This window comes from Triplophysa rosa, linkage group LG21 (genome assembly GCF_024868665.1).
Source record: "Triplophysa rosa linkage group LG21, Trosa_1v2, whole genome shotgun sequence".
Lineage (NCBI taxonomy): Eukaryota > Metazoa > Chordata > Actinopteri > Cypriniformes > Nemacheilidae > Triplophysa > Triplophysa rosa.
This window is the reverse complement of record NC_079910.1, coordinates 19,138,977-19,156,833: the sequence shown is the minus strand read 5'-3', so window position 1 is coordinate 19,156,833 and position 17,857 is coordinate 19,138,977. Positions and strand designations below refer to the sequence as shown.

The window sequence follows — 17,857 nt, the reverse complement described above, 5'->3', positions numbered from 1 at the left end:
TCTCTCTCTCTCTCTCTCTCTCTCTCTCTCTCTCTCTCTCTCTCTCTCTCTCTCTCTCTCTCTCAGTGTTATCCAGGCTCTTGGGGTCCAGGGCTCTGCAGCAGATGGATGTCAGACTGACAGCTCTCAGAAGTGATATCGGAGACGTCCCTACAGCTGAACAGGCAGTCATGGAAGCTCAGGTGTGTCTGGGCGAAGGCCCGAAAACAACTTTTTGCCACACCTGCTAATAACATTTTACATCGACTGGTCTTGCAACTTTATCTCTGAATTATTTTTATTCAAACGTATAGAATCATGAAGCTGTTTTTAAATGTTTGTCACAATATATATTTGATTTCATTTTTTTCTAAATTGCGCTTAAATCAGCGAGGGTCAAATTATCATTCATACAAATTTAGTATATTTAAGTATTCAGGTTTCTTGTGGAGTAACCGGCTCGTGCTTGGTGAGAGTTACCTTTAGACTGTATTTGTATGTGTAATGTTTTGCTTTTAATATTTTGATTTCACCTGACTTGCGTCTGCCCTTTAGTAGCTTAGATTGGATGTTCATGCAGAAACAGCACATGTTTTTATTTTATTTAGGATTAATGAAAGCCAATGGCAAAGAGATGGAAAGTAGGAGGCATTTATTTGAAGTTATATAAATGTTTATATTCGTCTTTAATCGTCTCGAGAAGAGAGAGGTGGAGTTCATGCCAGGCTGTGCCCACGTGGCAGAGACACTCTGATGCCAGTGATGTTTTTCCCGCGGTGCCCACTAAGCTCTGACAGCAAAATCTGTCCATCTGCAACATTTGTTCTTACAAGTCCTGCTGTAGTTTAGTTTATCACACAACGCTTACAATAACATTTACAGTTCTTCACAAGCGACGGTGACGTGAGCATGTGAGAAACGGAAACATTGATTTTAGTTTTATGTGCTCCCTCAACTCTCTGTTAGTCGCTTTGAATAAAAGCGTCTGATAAATGCCTAAATATAAATGTGTAGAACTTTGTCTCCTCCTGCTGGTCACACTGAGAAGCACACAGAATGTTTACTGACACAGTCACACATCACTGCTACTGACACCAATAAACGATCTGTATGTGCTGTGTATGTGATGTAGTTTGAAACTGTGTTTTGTAGGCTCTTTGCACTGAGATAGATCTTCAGCGACAGCAGGTGTCAGATCCAGCAGAGCAGCAGTGCTGGACTGAACTCTTCAGTGCCGCCCAGGATCAGCTCGGCATGCTGCAGTGCATTCTGGGTAGCATGAAGGACACAAAGGTGAGAACTGTTGGGTGTGTTGAATTGGTCTGACATGAAGCTGTTGATGTTTTAATGATGTCGTGTTGATGTTCAGGTGAAGAGTGAAGAAGTGGGGTGCTGGCTAGACGCGGTTGAGGAGCTGATGTCTCGAGACACTGGCAGCCGCTGCGACAAACTACCGGAAGAACTCAAACAGTGCAAGGTCAGAGGTCACTTACACCATGACAACTATGACATTTTGAATTCCCCTCAGCGGAAAAGCTCATGTCATTCATGTGGAATAATAAACCAAAATCCAATTGAAATGAGGTTTTAAAATCAGTGAAAAAGCAAAAAATAAAACTTTAAAAGAGCACTTTATTAACATTATGTTGTTGCCATATATTCAACGTTACCAAATACTGCTATGAAAAGAGTAGTTTGACATTCTTAGTGGAGTGTTTAACAACATTCAGAAACTAAAGTGGCAATAAACTAAATGCAATGTTGGCAAAACGTTTTTACAACATATTTTTGTTAGCTGGGGTTGAGATGCAGTGTTTTAAATTGGGTTTTATGTGCGTCTGGGCAGGAGTTTGTTGGTGAGATTGAGAGTGTGGAGTCATCTTTGAAGCAGATGGGAGAGAATGTGTCGGCCGTGCAGCAGAGTGCAGTACCCGGACTGACCAGCTGGGGGCAGAAAGAATTGGACGAGTGTCAGATGCGCTGGGACTTGCTCAGCAAAGAGGTTGGAAAAATGCCTAGTGCTGAAATGCCCTCTCTTAAATCGTGACATAGTTTATGAGACGCTGATGATTAACCAATCAAGATAAACCGAGGTGACACACAGGTCCTTATATAGTTAGCATTTCTCATCAAATGGACCCAAATCCAGATTATTTTACCTCTAAAAATACATTTATTTGACACCTCTATACTCTTTAACCATTTGCTTCTATTTTTATTTTTCCTCGGCAATTTGCGGAGAAACATCTATCACCGCGCCGCACCCGGTGTAGACACGGTGTAAGATTCTGTAGATACTTAAAGGGGTGATATGACATGGCTAAAACGAATATTATGGCTTGTTTGTCTATACACGGTTTAAGGTTAAAAAACGCTGTATTTTCCACAGACCGTGCATGTTTGTATCTCCACTTTCCCCCGCCTCTCTGAAACGCGCAGATTTTTTACTAAACTCATGGCTCTGAAAAGCGAGGTGTGCTATGATTGGCCAGTTAACCAGTGCATAGTGATTGGTCGAATACTACATATTACCTCTTACCATCTTACCATATTTGGAACATCAGATTCCTCTTCAATTGTACTGACAGGTACATCCACCTTACTTGCGTATACATTAGGGCGGTCTTAGTGAAATCATATCACTGACGTAGATTTGTGGGGGTGTGGTTACACGAGTCGTTTCAGGCAGGTCTGGGTGAGCATTCGCGTTTAGATAGAATGCATCTTTTGTTCATTTTTGCAATTTTACGTGTCTAATACATGCATGAGCAACTTATAACACACCAAAGACAGAAAAACACGTATTCGCGCCATATCTCAACTCAACTCAACTCAACTTTATTTATATAGCGCTTTTACAATTTTCATTGTTACAAAGCAGCTGTACATGACACACATTGACTACAAGCAAAACAATCAAAGTTGTACCTGCAAAAACAAGAAAAGGTTAAAAACACAGAAGACAGACACACCCACACACAAAACACTCCACACACACAACACGCACCAACACACACAGACACAGAGACACACACACACACGGATGCGCACGCACACACACACACAACACACACACACACGTACGTACACAGACAAGTACGCACACACACACACGCTCAGTGAGAGCACACAATTAGGATAAAGGAGAGAGAAGCACAGGTCAAATATAACAGATAATAAATTCCTATATGCAATATTAATTAAGTAAAACTTTAAGATTCTAAAGCAGCCCCCCCGGTCAGGCAGATAGTGCAAAAACAGTATGCAAACGGTGGCGAGGAACCCAAAACTCTAATCGAGAAAAAAAACCTCAGGAGAACCCAGGCCCAACCAGGGGATTCCAGTTCCCCTCTGGCAAAAGCTGCTGCCTCTGCACAAGCTCCAGAGAACTTGCACAACAAGGCTAAATAAAATAAATAAACTTAATAATAAAATAAATTATAGTTTAAGATTATCATTAATAATCTAATAGCATTTGAAGTTTTGTGGTGAAGACATGTCAAGAGACCGCGTCCTTCTTTATCCAGCTCTATCATCTCAGCTCTTGTCAGGTCCCCACTTCCCATTCTCCGCTCTACCATCAGGTCAGGCCATGAACTGCATCCTGCTCGCTGTGGTAACCTTGGAACAATGAGACAAGACTGGCTGAGAGTAGAGTACTGTTCTGTACTCTTTGATGCAACAAGTACATCAGTTGTGTTTTTGGTTCCGGTTGATCTAACTAATGCAGCCTAAACCCTCAGAAGATTTATATTATGGAAGAGTAGTGTATGCAAGATTAAAAAGATGCGTCTTTAGTCTAGATTTAAACTGACAGAGTGTGTCTGCCTCCCGGACAGTGCAGGGAAGACTATTCCAAAGTTTAGGCGCTAGATAGGAAAAGGATCTACCACCTGCACTTGATTTTGAAATTCTAGGTATTACCAACTGACAGGACGCCTGAGAGCGTAATGCACGTGAAGGACTGTAATACAAAAGGAGTTCATTCAAGTACTGAGGAGCTAAACCATGTAAGGCTTTATAGGTAATAAGCAAGATTTTAAAGTTAACGCGATGCTTTATAGGTAACCAGTGCAAGGTTGACAGAACCGGGCTAATATGTTCATACTTTTTTGTACGTGTAAGAACTCGAGCTGCCGCGTTTTGGACCAATTGGAGTTTTTGTAATAAGCCTGCAGGGCAACCACCTAACAGTGCATTACAGTAATCTAGTCTTGATGTCATGAATGCATGAATTAACTTCTCTGCATCTGAGATTGACAGCATATGACGTAGTTTAGATATATTCTTAAAATGGAAAAACGCAATTTTACAGGTGTTGGCGACGTGGCTCTCAAATGACAGATTACTATCGAATAGAACGCCAAGATTCTTTGCTGACGACGAGGGTTTTATGGAACATCCGTCAATAGTTAAACAGTATTCTTGGTTGTTACTTATAGCAGTTTTCGGTCCAATAAGTAACACTTCCGTTTTGTCCGAGTTCAGTAATAAAAAGTTGTTACTCATCCAGTTTTTTATATCGACTATGCATTCCATTATTCGATGGAACTGCTGTGTTTCATGAGGCTTCGAGGAAATATAAAGTTGAGTATCATCAGCATAACAGTGAAAGCTAACTCCGTGTCGCTTTATTATATCTCCTAGAGGTAGCATGTATAATGCGAAGAGCAGAGGCCCTAAGACTGAGCCCTGTGGTACACCGTACTGGACTTGCGATTTGCGTGACACCTCATTGTTTATTGCTACAAATTGAAAACGGTCGGATAAATAAGATTTAAACCATTTCAAAGCTATTCCCTTAATGCCGACATAATTTTCGAGTCTATGTAGGAGTGTGCTGTGGTCAATGGTATCGAATGCAGCACTAAGGTCTAGCAGCACCAATAACGAGATACAACCTCGGTCAGACGCCAATAGCAGATCATTTGTAACTCTGATCAAAGCAGTCTCTGTACTGTGACATGCTCTAAATCCAGACTGGAATTCTTCATTGATGTCATTCCTTTGGAGGAAGGAGCATAATTGAGTTGAAACTACTTTTTCCAGAACTTTAGATATGAAAGGTAGATTCGATATAGGCCTGTAGTTCCTTAGTTCTCTAGGGTCGAGTTGGGGTTTTTTGACAAGGGGCCTTATAACAGCCACCTTATATGCTTTAGGCACATGTCCTAATGTCAGAGATGAGTTAATAATACCAAGAAGAGGATCTATAATTTCTGGGAGCATCTCTTTCAGTAGATTTGTAGGTATAGGGTCTAGTATGCATGTTGTTGATTTAGATGATCTAATAATTTTAGACAGCTCATCTTGATCTACGGTATAAAATAATTGCATTTTCTCCTTAAGGGCGCTGTAGTTAGTTTGTTCAGCGGGTTTCACTTCTGATTGCATTGTTATAATTTTTTCTCTAATATCTTGGATTTTATATGTGAAGTAGTTCATAAATTCATCACTGCTATGCTGATATACAGGATCAGAAGTCACTGACGATTTATTTTTTGTTAATTTAGCCACCGTGTTAAATAAAAACCTAGGGTTGTGCTGGTTTTCTTCTATTAGTGATGAAAAGTAGGCGGATCTAGAAGTTATTAGGGCTTTCCTGTATTTTCGAATACTATCCTTCCATGCTGTACGAAATACCTCTAATTTAGTTTTCTTAAAGTTGCGCTCCATTTTTCGGGCCGCTTTCTTTAGAGCCTGAGTGTGTTCATTATACCACGGTGTGGGGCTGCCATTTTTAATCTTCTTTAAACGTAGTGGAGCAACTTTGTCTAGCGTTACCGAGAAGGTGGAATTAAAATTTTCAGTGGTAATGTCAAGATCTTCAACGTTATTTCTCATGATTTGAGACAATTCGGGCAGATTATCGAGAAACGCATCTTTGGTAGTTGAAGTTATTGTTCTACCATATTTGTAACAATGAGTTTTATTTGCAGCCGTAGGCCAGTGAAGCAAACATAATACCAGATAATGATCCGAAATGTCTTCACTCTGCTGAAGGATTTTAACGTCGTCCACATTTATACCGTAAGACAGTATTAAATCTAAAGTATGATTACGAAGGTGAGTGGGTCCTGACACATGTTGACTAATGCCCATGGAGTTAAGAGTGTCTTTGAAAGCCATTCCTAAGGCATCTGTAACGTTATCTACGTGGATGTTAAAGTCACCAACGACAAGGAGTCTATCTGCGGCCAGTACTAGTTCTGATAAGAACCCACCAAATTCTTTAATAAAATCTGTGTGGTGCCCTGGAGGCCTATATACAATAGCTAGAATCAATTTAAAAAGTGTTTTATCTTTAGTATTAGGTGTTGAAACATGAAGAACCATGACTTCAAAAGAATTATATTTAGAGTTCGACTTCTGGGAAATGCTAAGAGAGTTATTGTAAAGTGCTGCGACACCTCCCCCTCTGCCTTTTAGACGAGGCTCGTGTTTATAATAATAATCTTGGGGGACAGATTCATTTAAAGCAATATAATCATCTGGTTTTAGCCATGTTTCTGTCAAACAGAGCATGTCTATTTTATGATCTGTTATCATATCGTTAACAAAAAGTGCTTTATTAGAGAGAGATCTAATATTTAGCAATCCGAGTCGTAACAGTTGATTATCTGTATTTTGTTCATGTTTAGTTTGTTTAACGTTTATTAAATTACTTTCAAGAGGTTTACGCATTATTTTATGTTTGCTAATCCGGGGGACAGACACAGTCTCTATTTTGTGATGTTTGGGAGAACGGATTACTACATGTTGTACATTTTGTGTATTCTGCGACGTGAGACGGCAAGCAGACAGTTGGTTAAGCCATACTGTCTGCTCCCTGACCTGGGCCCCAGCGAGTCAAGTTTTAGCATTAGCATTAAGACTTTTTGCCATATTTCTAGACAGGATGGAAGTCCCAGCCCAGGAGGGATGGAGACCATCTCGTTTCAACAGGTCAGGTCTGCCCTCAAAACTCTTCCAGTTATTTATAAAAACTATATCATTCTGCAGGCACCACTCAGACAACCAGCCATTTAGTGATGATAATCTGCTATAAATCTCATCACCACGATAAGCAGTGAGGGGGCCAGAGAATATTACAGTGTCTGACATCATGCTTGCGAGCTCACACACCTCTTTAATGTTATCTTTTGTGATCTCCGATTGACGGAGTCGAACATCATTTGTGCCGACGTGAATGACAATCTTACTGAATTTACGATTAGCCTTAGCCAGCACATTTAAATTTGACTTGATGTCAGGCGCTCTGGCTCCCGGTAAACATTGGACTATGGTGGCTGGTGCCTCTATGTTAACGTTCCGAACAATAGAATCACCGATAACTAGGGCACTTTCAGCAGGTTTCTCAGTCGGTGCGTCACTGAGCGGGGCAAACCTGTTCGAGACTGTAATCGGAACGGTCGAGTGATGTTTTGTCCTGCGACTACGCCGTCTCACAGTCACGAAGTTTCCCAGCTGCGGGGGATTTTCAACCGGAACCGAGCTGTGTGCGCTAATGTTGCTCGCATCCAAAGTGTTTTCTATCGTCGTTAAACTCTTACTATCCTCAGATAAAGATTGGATGCGAGACTCTAATTCTAAGATCTTCTCTGTCAGCCTAACTATTTCCCTGCATTTATCGCATATAAAGCCCTCGCAGCTGACAGAGAAGGCTAAGCTAAACATATGACATGAGGTGCAAGTAACAATAATAGGAATAGAAGCCATAACTCACCGGATTTGAAGTGCAATTCCAACTTACCAAGGTTGCTCGATGGATCGTAGTATACTCGCTTAAAAAGAGAAACAGTTAGCACACAAGACAAACCAGAGGCAAGATGATATTCCACAGTGTGAACAGAAAGCAAGCTAACACGCTATTGCTATGCTAACGGCGTTAAGTTAACTATCACTTTTGGTTTAGACTCTTCCAAGTAAATAACAGGAACAGGGTTATTGAGATATCAGGATAAGTTAGCAACGACAATAATAATTAACGAAAATAAAATACACTAATATTAGAGCGAAGTGATAAGAGCACTGATACAAACAAGCTGCCGGCAGCGATGCACGAAACAGGAAGCAGGAACAGGAGACGAGCGCTTGATTAGAATCAGTTGGAGGACACATATGACCCCTTTAAATGAACAAAAGAGAATCCTCAGAGCAATAACATCTCTTCCTCTGGCCTTGTTTGCAGTTGGTGAGATGTGAGGAGCGTGTGAGTGAAGGTCAGGAGAAAGTCCTGAACCTGAAGAAAGACGTGGCGGAGATGCGCGAGTGGATGGTTCAAGTGGACGAGGAGTTCCTCATGAGGGACTTTGAGTACAAGAGCCCAGAAGAGCTTGAGGAAGCACTTCAGGAGATGAAGGTGACGATGAATACAGCTTTATACAGCTCATGAACTGCATCTGACCACTGAACCATGCGCTCATGATTTTTTCAATTTCTGGAATAAGAATGATTTCTCGGTTTATCTCAGACCTGCCTGACACTGCGCTTTAATATGTGCATATTCATAAACTACTGTATATTGTAAGCGTGATGTGATTTTTGTCTGTGTCTCTCAGAGGGCCAAAGAGGACGTGTTACAGAAGGAAGTACGGGTGAAGATTTTGAAGGACAGCATCAATGTGCTGATCAGTAAGATGCCCCCCGGGGGTCCGGACCTGAGCGCTGAACTCTCGGAAGTCCTGAAGAACTACCAGAAACTGTGCGATCGCTTCAAGAGCAAGTGCCACACGCTTGAGGTACTGATGTGTGCACAGACATGACTTTTGTAGTGAGATGTGTTTCCAGAGGAAATAGAATATTCAGCCACATCTGGATTTTATCACGCATGACTTGTTTGGATTATGAAAGTGGGCTTTGGTGAAAACATGATATTATTGATTATAAAGGAATTAATTACCCAGAAATGAAAAGTCTCAAATGTTTTATGTGCTTACCTTAAAGCTATCCCAGATGTATATGACTTCCCATTGAATACCACAATGATATGGAAGTTATATTGAAGCTAAAACAAACGCATCCAAGACTAAAATCAAATATGGCGACGTGTCAAAAACTCGATATGAAGTTAACTGGTTTTTATACAGCACATGTTTTATTTGTGTTCAACTGAAAAAACGAAGTCTTAAACATCTGCAATGACACAAGGATGAATAAATAATGAGATTTTTATTTCTGGTGATCTATTCCTTTAATCAGAAAAGTTTTCACTTCGGGCTGTCAAACGACCATGGCATCCAGAATAAAAGTTTGCGTTTACATAATATACAGTATCTGTGCTCATTCATTTTGTATTATAAACACATACACATATTTAGGATATATTTACATGTATTTTTTATATTTACCAATAATTGAAATGCTTATAATTTTTATATTTATCTTAAATACAATATATGCATGTATGTGTATGTGTTTATAAATACAACATGAATATGCACAGCACACAGACATACTGTATATTAAGTAAACACAAACTTTTATTCTGGATGCAATTAGTTGCGATGAACCTTTTGACGGCCCTAGTTTTCCCAGGTAGAGAAAGTAATATTGTGATCAAATGTTAGCGTTTACTGTGAGTGCAATGCTGGTTTATTGGTCTTCAGGAGGTGTGGTCATGCTGGATTGAGCTGCTGCAGTATCTGGACTCGGAGTCCAGCTGGATGAACACGCTGGAGGAAAGAAATCGGGCCACAGAGAACGTTCCAGATAACACAGAGTCTGTCAGTGAAGCTCTGGAGGTAACCGCTCACACGCTTCTACTGCAATGACATGGCGGATCCTATCACACACGCTCAGATGAAACAAATAACCGGTTAAACCTGTAAGAGTGCATCTCAGATAGACTCTAGTGGATGAACGAATGTGACGATAGGTGTGTTCGAGAGAATTATTTATATACTGAGCATATTTAAATTGAGACCAAACCCACATAAGCACTAAATTCCAACTTGGATATACGTCAGAAACTTCAAATCTCATTGCTTCTTGTGTCAAAATGTCATATGATGACAACTAGTCATCAGGGATGTGATCGCTATACTTAAATTTACAGCTAATGTTCAATGGTTTTGTTTTAGTTTCAGTCTCGCCAAATAAGCTTTTTCTTTTCAGAAAACCGTTATTTTCAGGTGCACTGTCCCTTTTAGACATATGCCCGGTTAACCGAAAATATATATCACGTGATTTATGCACAATTTGTGAGTGCAGTACGGTAAAATGCTGCTGCATCCGAAAGCCAGAGGGTGCTCTCGTGCAGAAACTCCAAATACGCACTGCAGAAGAAGACCATAACACAAGTAGTTCTAGGAAATGCATAAGGACATGTTTTTATCACTGATCTTCAAGCCTCCTCAGGTATTTTCATGATAATAAAGTATATTTATAATGATCATGTTTGATGGGTGTTGCTTTTTTAAATGCACGTTATAAGCGACTTAAACTCGCACTGCTTTTAGATCGAGCAGCATTTCCTACTGATCCCAGAGCCGTGCTTCACGGACAAGCGACGCATCTAGTGTTGTCACGGTACCAAAATTTCAGTAGTCGGTACCAATACCAGTAAAATTCCACGGTTCTCGGTACCAATTTCGGTACCAAAGTAAAACACCAGTACATGCTAATTGAAACACAATTTTATTAATAAAGCTCATTATTAATATAAATGTATAGAAAGCAATGCCATTTTGTATACATGAAGTATACAAGTTAATTGTTCCCGAAACGGTTGTGTGCTCACTGGGGTCTTTCATGCTGATGAACATCCTCCTCAGTCTGCTGCTGTATAAGACAAATAGAATAAACTTCAGTAAGTCAACTGACTGAACAAACATGCATAATGCAATATTAAATCAAACCTCAGTTTTTATACTGCATTTACACAAGATTACTTGCATTAAGGTAACTGTATATTAAAATAATAAATGCAACAGATATATTTTTCTTTAGTTTAAATGTGGCTTTTTAAACCTAATAGAGTTATCTATCCAAGACATACACATTGTTAGTCATACAGTTAGTATGCTAGTTTTCTAGCACATAGATTGCAGATAGGCCTATATAAAATAGGTACTGTAAACCCCATCCTGTCCTCCCATTTATTTGACCCCATTACAGTTATAAAAGCATTAAATGGTTACTAAAGACACTTGACTGGATTAGCATTGGCGCTAACAAATTAACACGCAAACAGGGACGTTTATTTTAACGTAACCTTTAATTTAACATATGATACAACATTCATAATGCAAACGCGAACAGAATTTGAAACTTACCGCTTGAACTTGTTAACTTAAATACAGATGTTTCCTCCTTTCACAACAAAACTCTGTTCGTTTCTTCGTGATATGACTTTAATCTGAAGTATTTCTGTGCGCATCTCTTGTGGATCGGAGCCGCGCTTATCCGCTCATCACGTCTTGTTGCGTCTATGAAAAGATTCCGACTGACAACCTGTCAGACAGAGCATCAGTACCCGGTTGACCCGGTACGTCGGTGGTACCGGGTCTTATGAAAATGAGGTACCGACAACTTTTTTATTTTTAGGTACCGACTTGGACCGGAAGTACCGGTACTTTTGACAACACTAGACGCATCAATAAAATAATTGATATTTTGCATTATCGCAGCCAACTCGGTTTCAGCAGGAACCAGTCTAGTCCCTTTAAAGGGATACTTCACCCGAAAATTCTGTCATTTACTCACCTTCACGTTGTTCCAAATCTGTATGTCTTTGTTCTGATGAACACAGAGAAAGATATTTGGACGAATGTTTGTAACCAAACAGATCTCGCCCCTCATTGACTCCCTTAGTAGGAAAAATACAATGGTAGTCAAAAGTGCCCCAAAACTGTTTGCTGTCCTACATTCTTCCAAATATCTTTCTCTGTGTTCATCAGAACAAAGAAATGTATTCAAATTTGGAACAACTCGAGGGTGAGTAAATGATGACAGAATTTTCATTTTTGGGTGAAGTACCCCTTTAAGCATATTGTTGTTGTGTAGTTGATTTATTTACTGGTTTCAGGGTCACACCAGCCTTTAAACTACAGGTGCAATGTGTTCACATGCATTTCTAACTGTCTCTGAATATAGTTCAAATAATCAGAAATGTATTTAGCACTCGTGATCATATGACTCAAACAGCTATCAGTACCAAGTGTGGACATTGAATCATAGAGTCATGATCTGTTTCTTTCTCAGTCTATGGAGTCAGTTCTCCGTCATCCAGGTGATAACAGGACTCAGATACGCGAGTTGGCTCAGACTCTCATTGACGGAGGCATTCTGGACGAACTCATCACCGAGAAACTGGAGAGTTTCAATTCCCGCTACGAGGAGCTCGCTCAGCTGGTATGTGACATGGAGCAGAACTCACTTAGATTCACGTCTGACCTGACGCTCGTGTGTTTGGTTGTGTGTGCAGGCTGCTGAGCGTCAGATGTCTCTGGAGCAGCAGTTGGCCGTTCTGAGAGAGAATGAGACGGCTTTACACACGCTACAAACGTCCCTCACACACCTGGACCAAACCCTAACCTCATACCTTACAGATCGCATCGACGCTTTCCAGCTGCCACAAGAAGCTCAGGTAAAAACACTTCATACATCATCTCCATCATCACAGGACACACATTGATGATTGTCAACCGAGTGCTTTTCAGTGGTGAAACTGAAAATGTTTAAACTCGAAATTGTAAGCTTTGAAAACAGCCAAACGGATGCTGCTATATGCTAACACATATTCTAATAATTTAAAGATACAATCCATCAATTTTGCCTCTCTGTCGCCATCTCTGTTTAAAATTTAAAATTGGAGGTTTACTTTACGTAACTTATTTTAATGTGGACTTTAAATTACATCAAACCCAGAAAATTACAACTGATAGCTCGAATGATGAATTATTATTATGAGTTCACAGTTGGTAAGGATATATTTATGTTCTTGGTAAATAACTACATTTAAAAAAATATTTAAAGAGTACATAACTAGGGATTTTTAAGGTCCTGCTTTGGTTTATGGAGTGTCCAACAACAAGTTGTACATGTACATAGAAGGTGTAAAAACACTATTATTTCTCAAATGATTCGTTCCGCGATTCATCTGTCTAATCCCGTCCTTTCCGCTAGCCTAGTCTGATGTGATTGGTCAGATGGTCTAGTCTGCTGTGATTGGTCTACCGCGAATGAGGCTCACGAGGTACAGTGTTTGGGGGAGAAGAGTGAAGTTTTTGACCGCAGTCCTACCAAAACGTAGGTGGGGACTATATGTAGTGACATAAATCCGTGGCGGTTCGCGAATCGGACTAGGGACGACTCGTTTGCGCGATTCAGAGTCGACTTCCTTTTTTCCAAGCCAATAACTTTGTTGTTCATTCACCTTCGGATTTACAACTTGGCAGACTGCTTACTTTCAAACACGCCAACATTACACACTGCGTGAAATGTCATTTTCATGATCTCATGTTATGTACTCTTTAACTAATAAAGTTACAGGGTGGGTTTCCCGGACAGGGTTCAAGCCTAGTCCACAACTAACTTAAATGTTAGCGATATCTTCAACGAAAACAACTTGCCCTGACATATCTTGAAACATATCAGTGTGATTGTATTGTCTCGCCAGTAATTTTTGTATAAAGTATGTTTTTTAAAATGACTTGAATATTCTATTTGAACTAAAACCAAGTCCTGTCCAGGAAACAGCTCCGTAGATTGCTGCTTTAAATGGGATGTTTTAACATTCATGTGGCTTGCAGGCGATTCAGGCTGAGATCGCCGCCCACGAAGCCACGCTAGAGGATCTGAGGAAGAGGAATGTGGGTAACGTGCCTCCGTCTGCACCAGAGGGCAAACCAGCGCGGGGTGGAACCCTCCTAGACCAGTTACAGGTGAGACATGCTACTGCCCCCTGCAGGATAGAAGACTGCATATGTATGTGACCTGCAGCAAACCTGTAAACTTAGTCCTTTATTAGATTTTACCGTGTTCCTCTGTCCTGTTTAGCGGAAGCTCCGTGAGATTAGTACCAAGTTCCAGCTGTTCCAGAAACCGGCTAACTTTGAGCAGAGAATGTTGGACTGCAAGAGGATTCTGGAAAGCGCTAAAGCCGAACTTCACGTGCTGGATCTGAGAGACACTCAACCAGATGAGATCCCAGCCCACCTCAGCGGCTGCATGGTGAGGGGAACAAGCAATAAAGACATAAACTTACTGAACTTAAATATCTCATGACAGACTCTCACGGTCTGCCTTTTGTGTTGTTGTGAATGCAGAAACTGTATAAGATCTTGAGCGAGGTCAAACTAGAGGTGGAGACGGTGATAAAGACGGGCAGACAGATCGTACAGAAACAGCAGACGGAGAATCCTAAAGGCATGGATGAGCAACTCACCACCCTAAAACTGCTCTACAATGACCTGGGAGCTCAGGTACATACATATTTTCGCTATATAACCTGTAATTTTATGCTTCAAAGAGAGATGGCGATAGAGAGGCAAAAGTTACGGATTGCAGCTTTAATGTAATTTAAAAGTCTATTAATTGTTTGTTTTGCTAGGTGACGGAAGGGAAGCAGGATTTGGAGAAGGCTCTGTCTCTGTCCCAGCGGCTGCATAAAGACACCGCCGCCCTGCGGGCCTGGACGAACCACACTGAAACTCAGCTGAAAGAGAAACTCAACACGGGGGACATGCCCGCTGATATCGACACAGAGATCGCATGGGCGAACGTGAGTGTGTTTTTTTAGAGATGATCTTTTAATTGGCATGTCATACGTTTACACATATGTGTTTCTTTGCAGGGTATTTTGAAGGAGTCCGAGCGCAAGAAGAGCGATCTGTCGGTGATTATGGAGAACAGCGCCGCCCTGCAGGCGTTAGTGGAGGGCAGTGAAGCTCAGCTAGAGGAAAAGTTATTTGAACTAAATGAAGATTGGCAACGTGTGAACACGATGATCGAGGACTGGCTCAGTGCTGTGCTGGTCAGTGTGATTTATTGTTGGATCTCTGCCTGATAATATTGTGGTGTTGGTTTCACAATGTGCGGTAAAGGGTGTTTCATATGCCTGTATCCCCCAAAATATGGACAAAAACACCTAAAAATTGGGTCTTTGTCTTCTCGATTTTGAACACCACAACACCACTTTTTAACACATTTGAAATCCGAAACAAATGCTGAAACATGTGCTCTGTGTGCTTTAGAATCACAGACGTGAGGTGGAGATGTTTGATGAGAATTTGGCTCACATCACTACGTGGCTCTATCAGACTGAGATTAGATTGGATGAGATGGAGAAGATGCCGGCTGCAGAGAGAGAGAGGATGATCAAGGTCAATATACACACACACACACACACACACAAATGGACACTCAAACACACACTCGCGTAGTTGCAGACACACACACAAAGAGACAGACACACACAGATGCACACACACAAATGAACACTCAAACACACACAGACACACACTCGTGTAGATGCAGACGCACACACAAAGAGACAGACACACACAGATGCACACACACAAATGAACACTCAAACACACACAGACACACACTCGTGTAGATGCAGACGCACACACAAAGAGACAGACACACACACACACGCACACAAATGGACACTCAAACACACAAAGACACACACTCGTGTAGATGCGGACACACACACAAAGAGACAGATGCACACACACAAATGAACACTCAAACACACACATACACACACTCGTGTAAATGCAGACACACACACAAAGAGACAGACACACACAGATGCACACACACAAATGGACACTCAAACACACACTCGTGTAGATGCAGACACACACACACACACACACACACACACAAATAGACCGATGCACACACACAAATGAACACTCAAACACACACTCGTGTAGATGCAGACAGACACACAAAGAGACAGACACACACAGATGCACACGCACACACACACAAATGGACACTCAAACACACACACACACACACACTCGCGTAGATGCAGACCCACACACAAAGAGACAGACACACAAAGATGCACACACAGACACACACTAGCATAGATGCAGATGCACACTCCATGGGACACACTGATGTGCACACACACACACACACACATGTGCATAGACGCAGACACACACTCACATACATACACATATGCACACTCAAATGCACACAGACAAACACTTGCATAGACACAGATGCACACTCAAACACACACACACATGCACACAGACATGAAATCAAAACCACACGCATACACACTCAAACACACACACAGACTCACATTTGCATAGACACAGATGCACACACACTCACACACACACTGAACATTTTACTCCAAACAAAAGAATTAAAAGCAACACTTCTAGTAAAAGCTGATAACAGCAAAGTACGGCGTGAGAAATTAGTTTTAAACACAAACTAATCAATGACTTGAAATGTTTATAGGCACATTAAATGGCATAAACTGAGTTAAATCACAGCTCTTATCTTATCTGGCTTTCGCAAGTTCCACGAGTTAGAATGCACATGATTTTATCAGTCTGCTCTGCTGAGAAATGTGTTTACAACATCCCATTATTTGATAGTGTTATAAGATATCACTTTATTGATCTCCAGCTTGTTGATTGTGGTGTCACTGTCATCAGCCCTAAACAGACTATAAAAACAAAACTGAACGATGGCTCTCCTCCCAGTGGATTGTGTCGCTGTTAGACGTCTGACTGTGTTTGTGTGTCTGTGTCAGGCTGTGTTGTGTGAGTTGGAGGGGATGAGCGTGCGTGTGGACAGTGCCCGTGATCAGGCTGTCATTCTGATGACCGGTCGAGGGCCGACCTGCAGAGAACTGGTGGAGCCCAAACTGGCCGATCTCAACCGTAACTTCCACAAGGTGGCGCAGCACATCAACTCTTCTCAGGTAAAGCACCAGTGCCAAAATTTATTCAGCTGTGTCAGTGTGTGTCTCAGGACTCAGTGTGTGTGTGTTGTGTACAGGTGTCTGCCGGGCTGGAGGTCAGACAGGAGACCGTGCCACCGCAGCAGGAGGTGTTAGGAGAGATGTCTGCCGCACCTCTCTCCTCACCACTACAGCTGTTTGAGTCTGACCTACAAGATGCTCTCAGAGCGCTGGACCAACACAACCGTACACACACACCTGATGATGAGAGGGTACACACACACACACAAACGCATATTTTCAAGGTTTTGTTTGATTTATAAGCTGTTTATATCATAGGGACCAAAAAATATCCCCACGGAGGAAAAAATGACTGGTATTACTATCCTTGTACATTTGGTCCCCATGCTTTATGGGGACATTCCATAGACTGCCATTGATTTTATATCAGGCTTATCGTGATTAATCGATTTCAAAATAAATGTTTGTGTAAATAATATGTGCATGTATATATAAATGCACACACATATATAACAAATATGCACATAAATATAAATAATAAATGTATACTTAAATATTATATACATCAATGTTCTGTATAAATATACTACATTTCAAATATTTACATGTATGTTTGTGTATTTATATAAACATAAAACTATATACACAACATACTCGCATATATTATATAAATGGTAATATATTATCCAAATAATGGATATTATGTTAATAAATATTTACTTGAGTTTTAAAAAGATAAAATAACATCACATGAGTAGCCAGTAAGTTACAATCATCCAGTGATAATAAAACTATTATGCCTAAAACCATGATAAAATTGCACATAAATTAGAGATTCTGTATTTTTGTAAAAAAATGACTCACTTGAAACAGTTGTACCCAGTGCTTAAATTACACCTGCGGGTGCAGAATGCTGCCGTGTATAACGTTAGGCATATTAAGCATTTAATCATCCGTTAACCGTATTTA

General features: G+C 40.8%; 1 protein-coding gene across 5 annotated transcripts in view; it reads left to right on the top strand.

The window, feature by feature from the left end:
* utrn (utrophin) overlaps positions 1-17,857 on the top strand; it is a 213,565-nt gene that overhangs the window by 49,999 nt on the left and 145,709 nt on the right. For all 5 annotated transcript variants that reach the window (XM_057319652.1, XM_057319654.1, XM_057319650.1 and 2 more), the window contains 17 exons: positions 67-182; positions 1,132-1,272; positions 1,349-1,456; positions 1,826-1,981; positions 8,171-8,341; positions 8,541-8,720; positions 9,588-9,722; positions 12,184-12,333; positions 12,407-12,568; positions 13,734-13,865; positions 13,981-14,154; positions 14,250-14,405; positions 14,534-14,704; positions 14,777-14,956; positions 15,177-15,305; positions 16,718-16,888; positions 16,966-17,139. In XM_057319652.1, the coding sequence (XP_057175635.1) occupies positions 67-182; positions 1,132-1,272; positions 1,349-1,456; positions 1,826-1,981; positions 8,171-8,341; positions 8,541-8,720; positions 9,588-9,722; positions 12,184-12,333; positions 12,407-12,568; positions 13,734-13,865; positions 13,981-14,154; positions 14,250-14,405; positions 14,534-14,704; positions 14,777-14,956; positions 15,177-15,305; positions 16,718-16,888; positions 16,966-17,139 (2,606 nt within the window). The remainder of the gene's footprint in view (positions 1-66; positions 183-1,131; positions 1,273-1,348; positions 1,457-1,825; positions 1,982-8,170; positions 8,342-8,540; positions 8,721-9,587; positions 9,723-12,183; positions 12,334-12,406; positions 12,569-13,733; positions 13,866-13,980; positions 14,155-14,249; positions 14,406-14,533; positions 14,705-14,776; positions 14,957-15,176; positions 15,306-16,717; positions 16,889-16,965; positions 17,140-17,857) is intronic.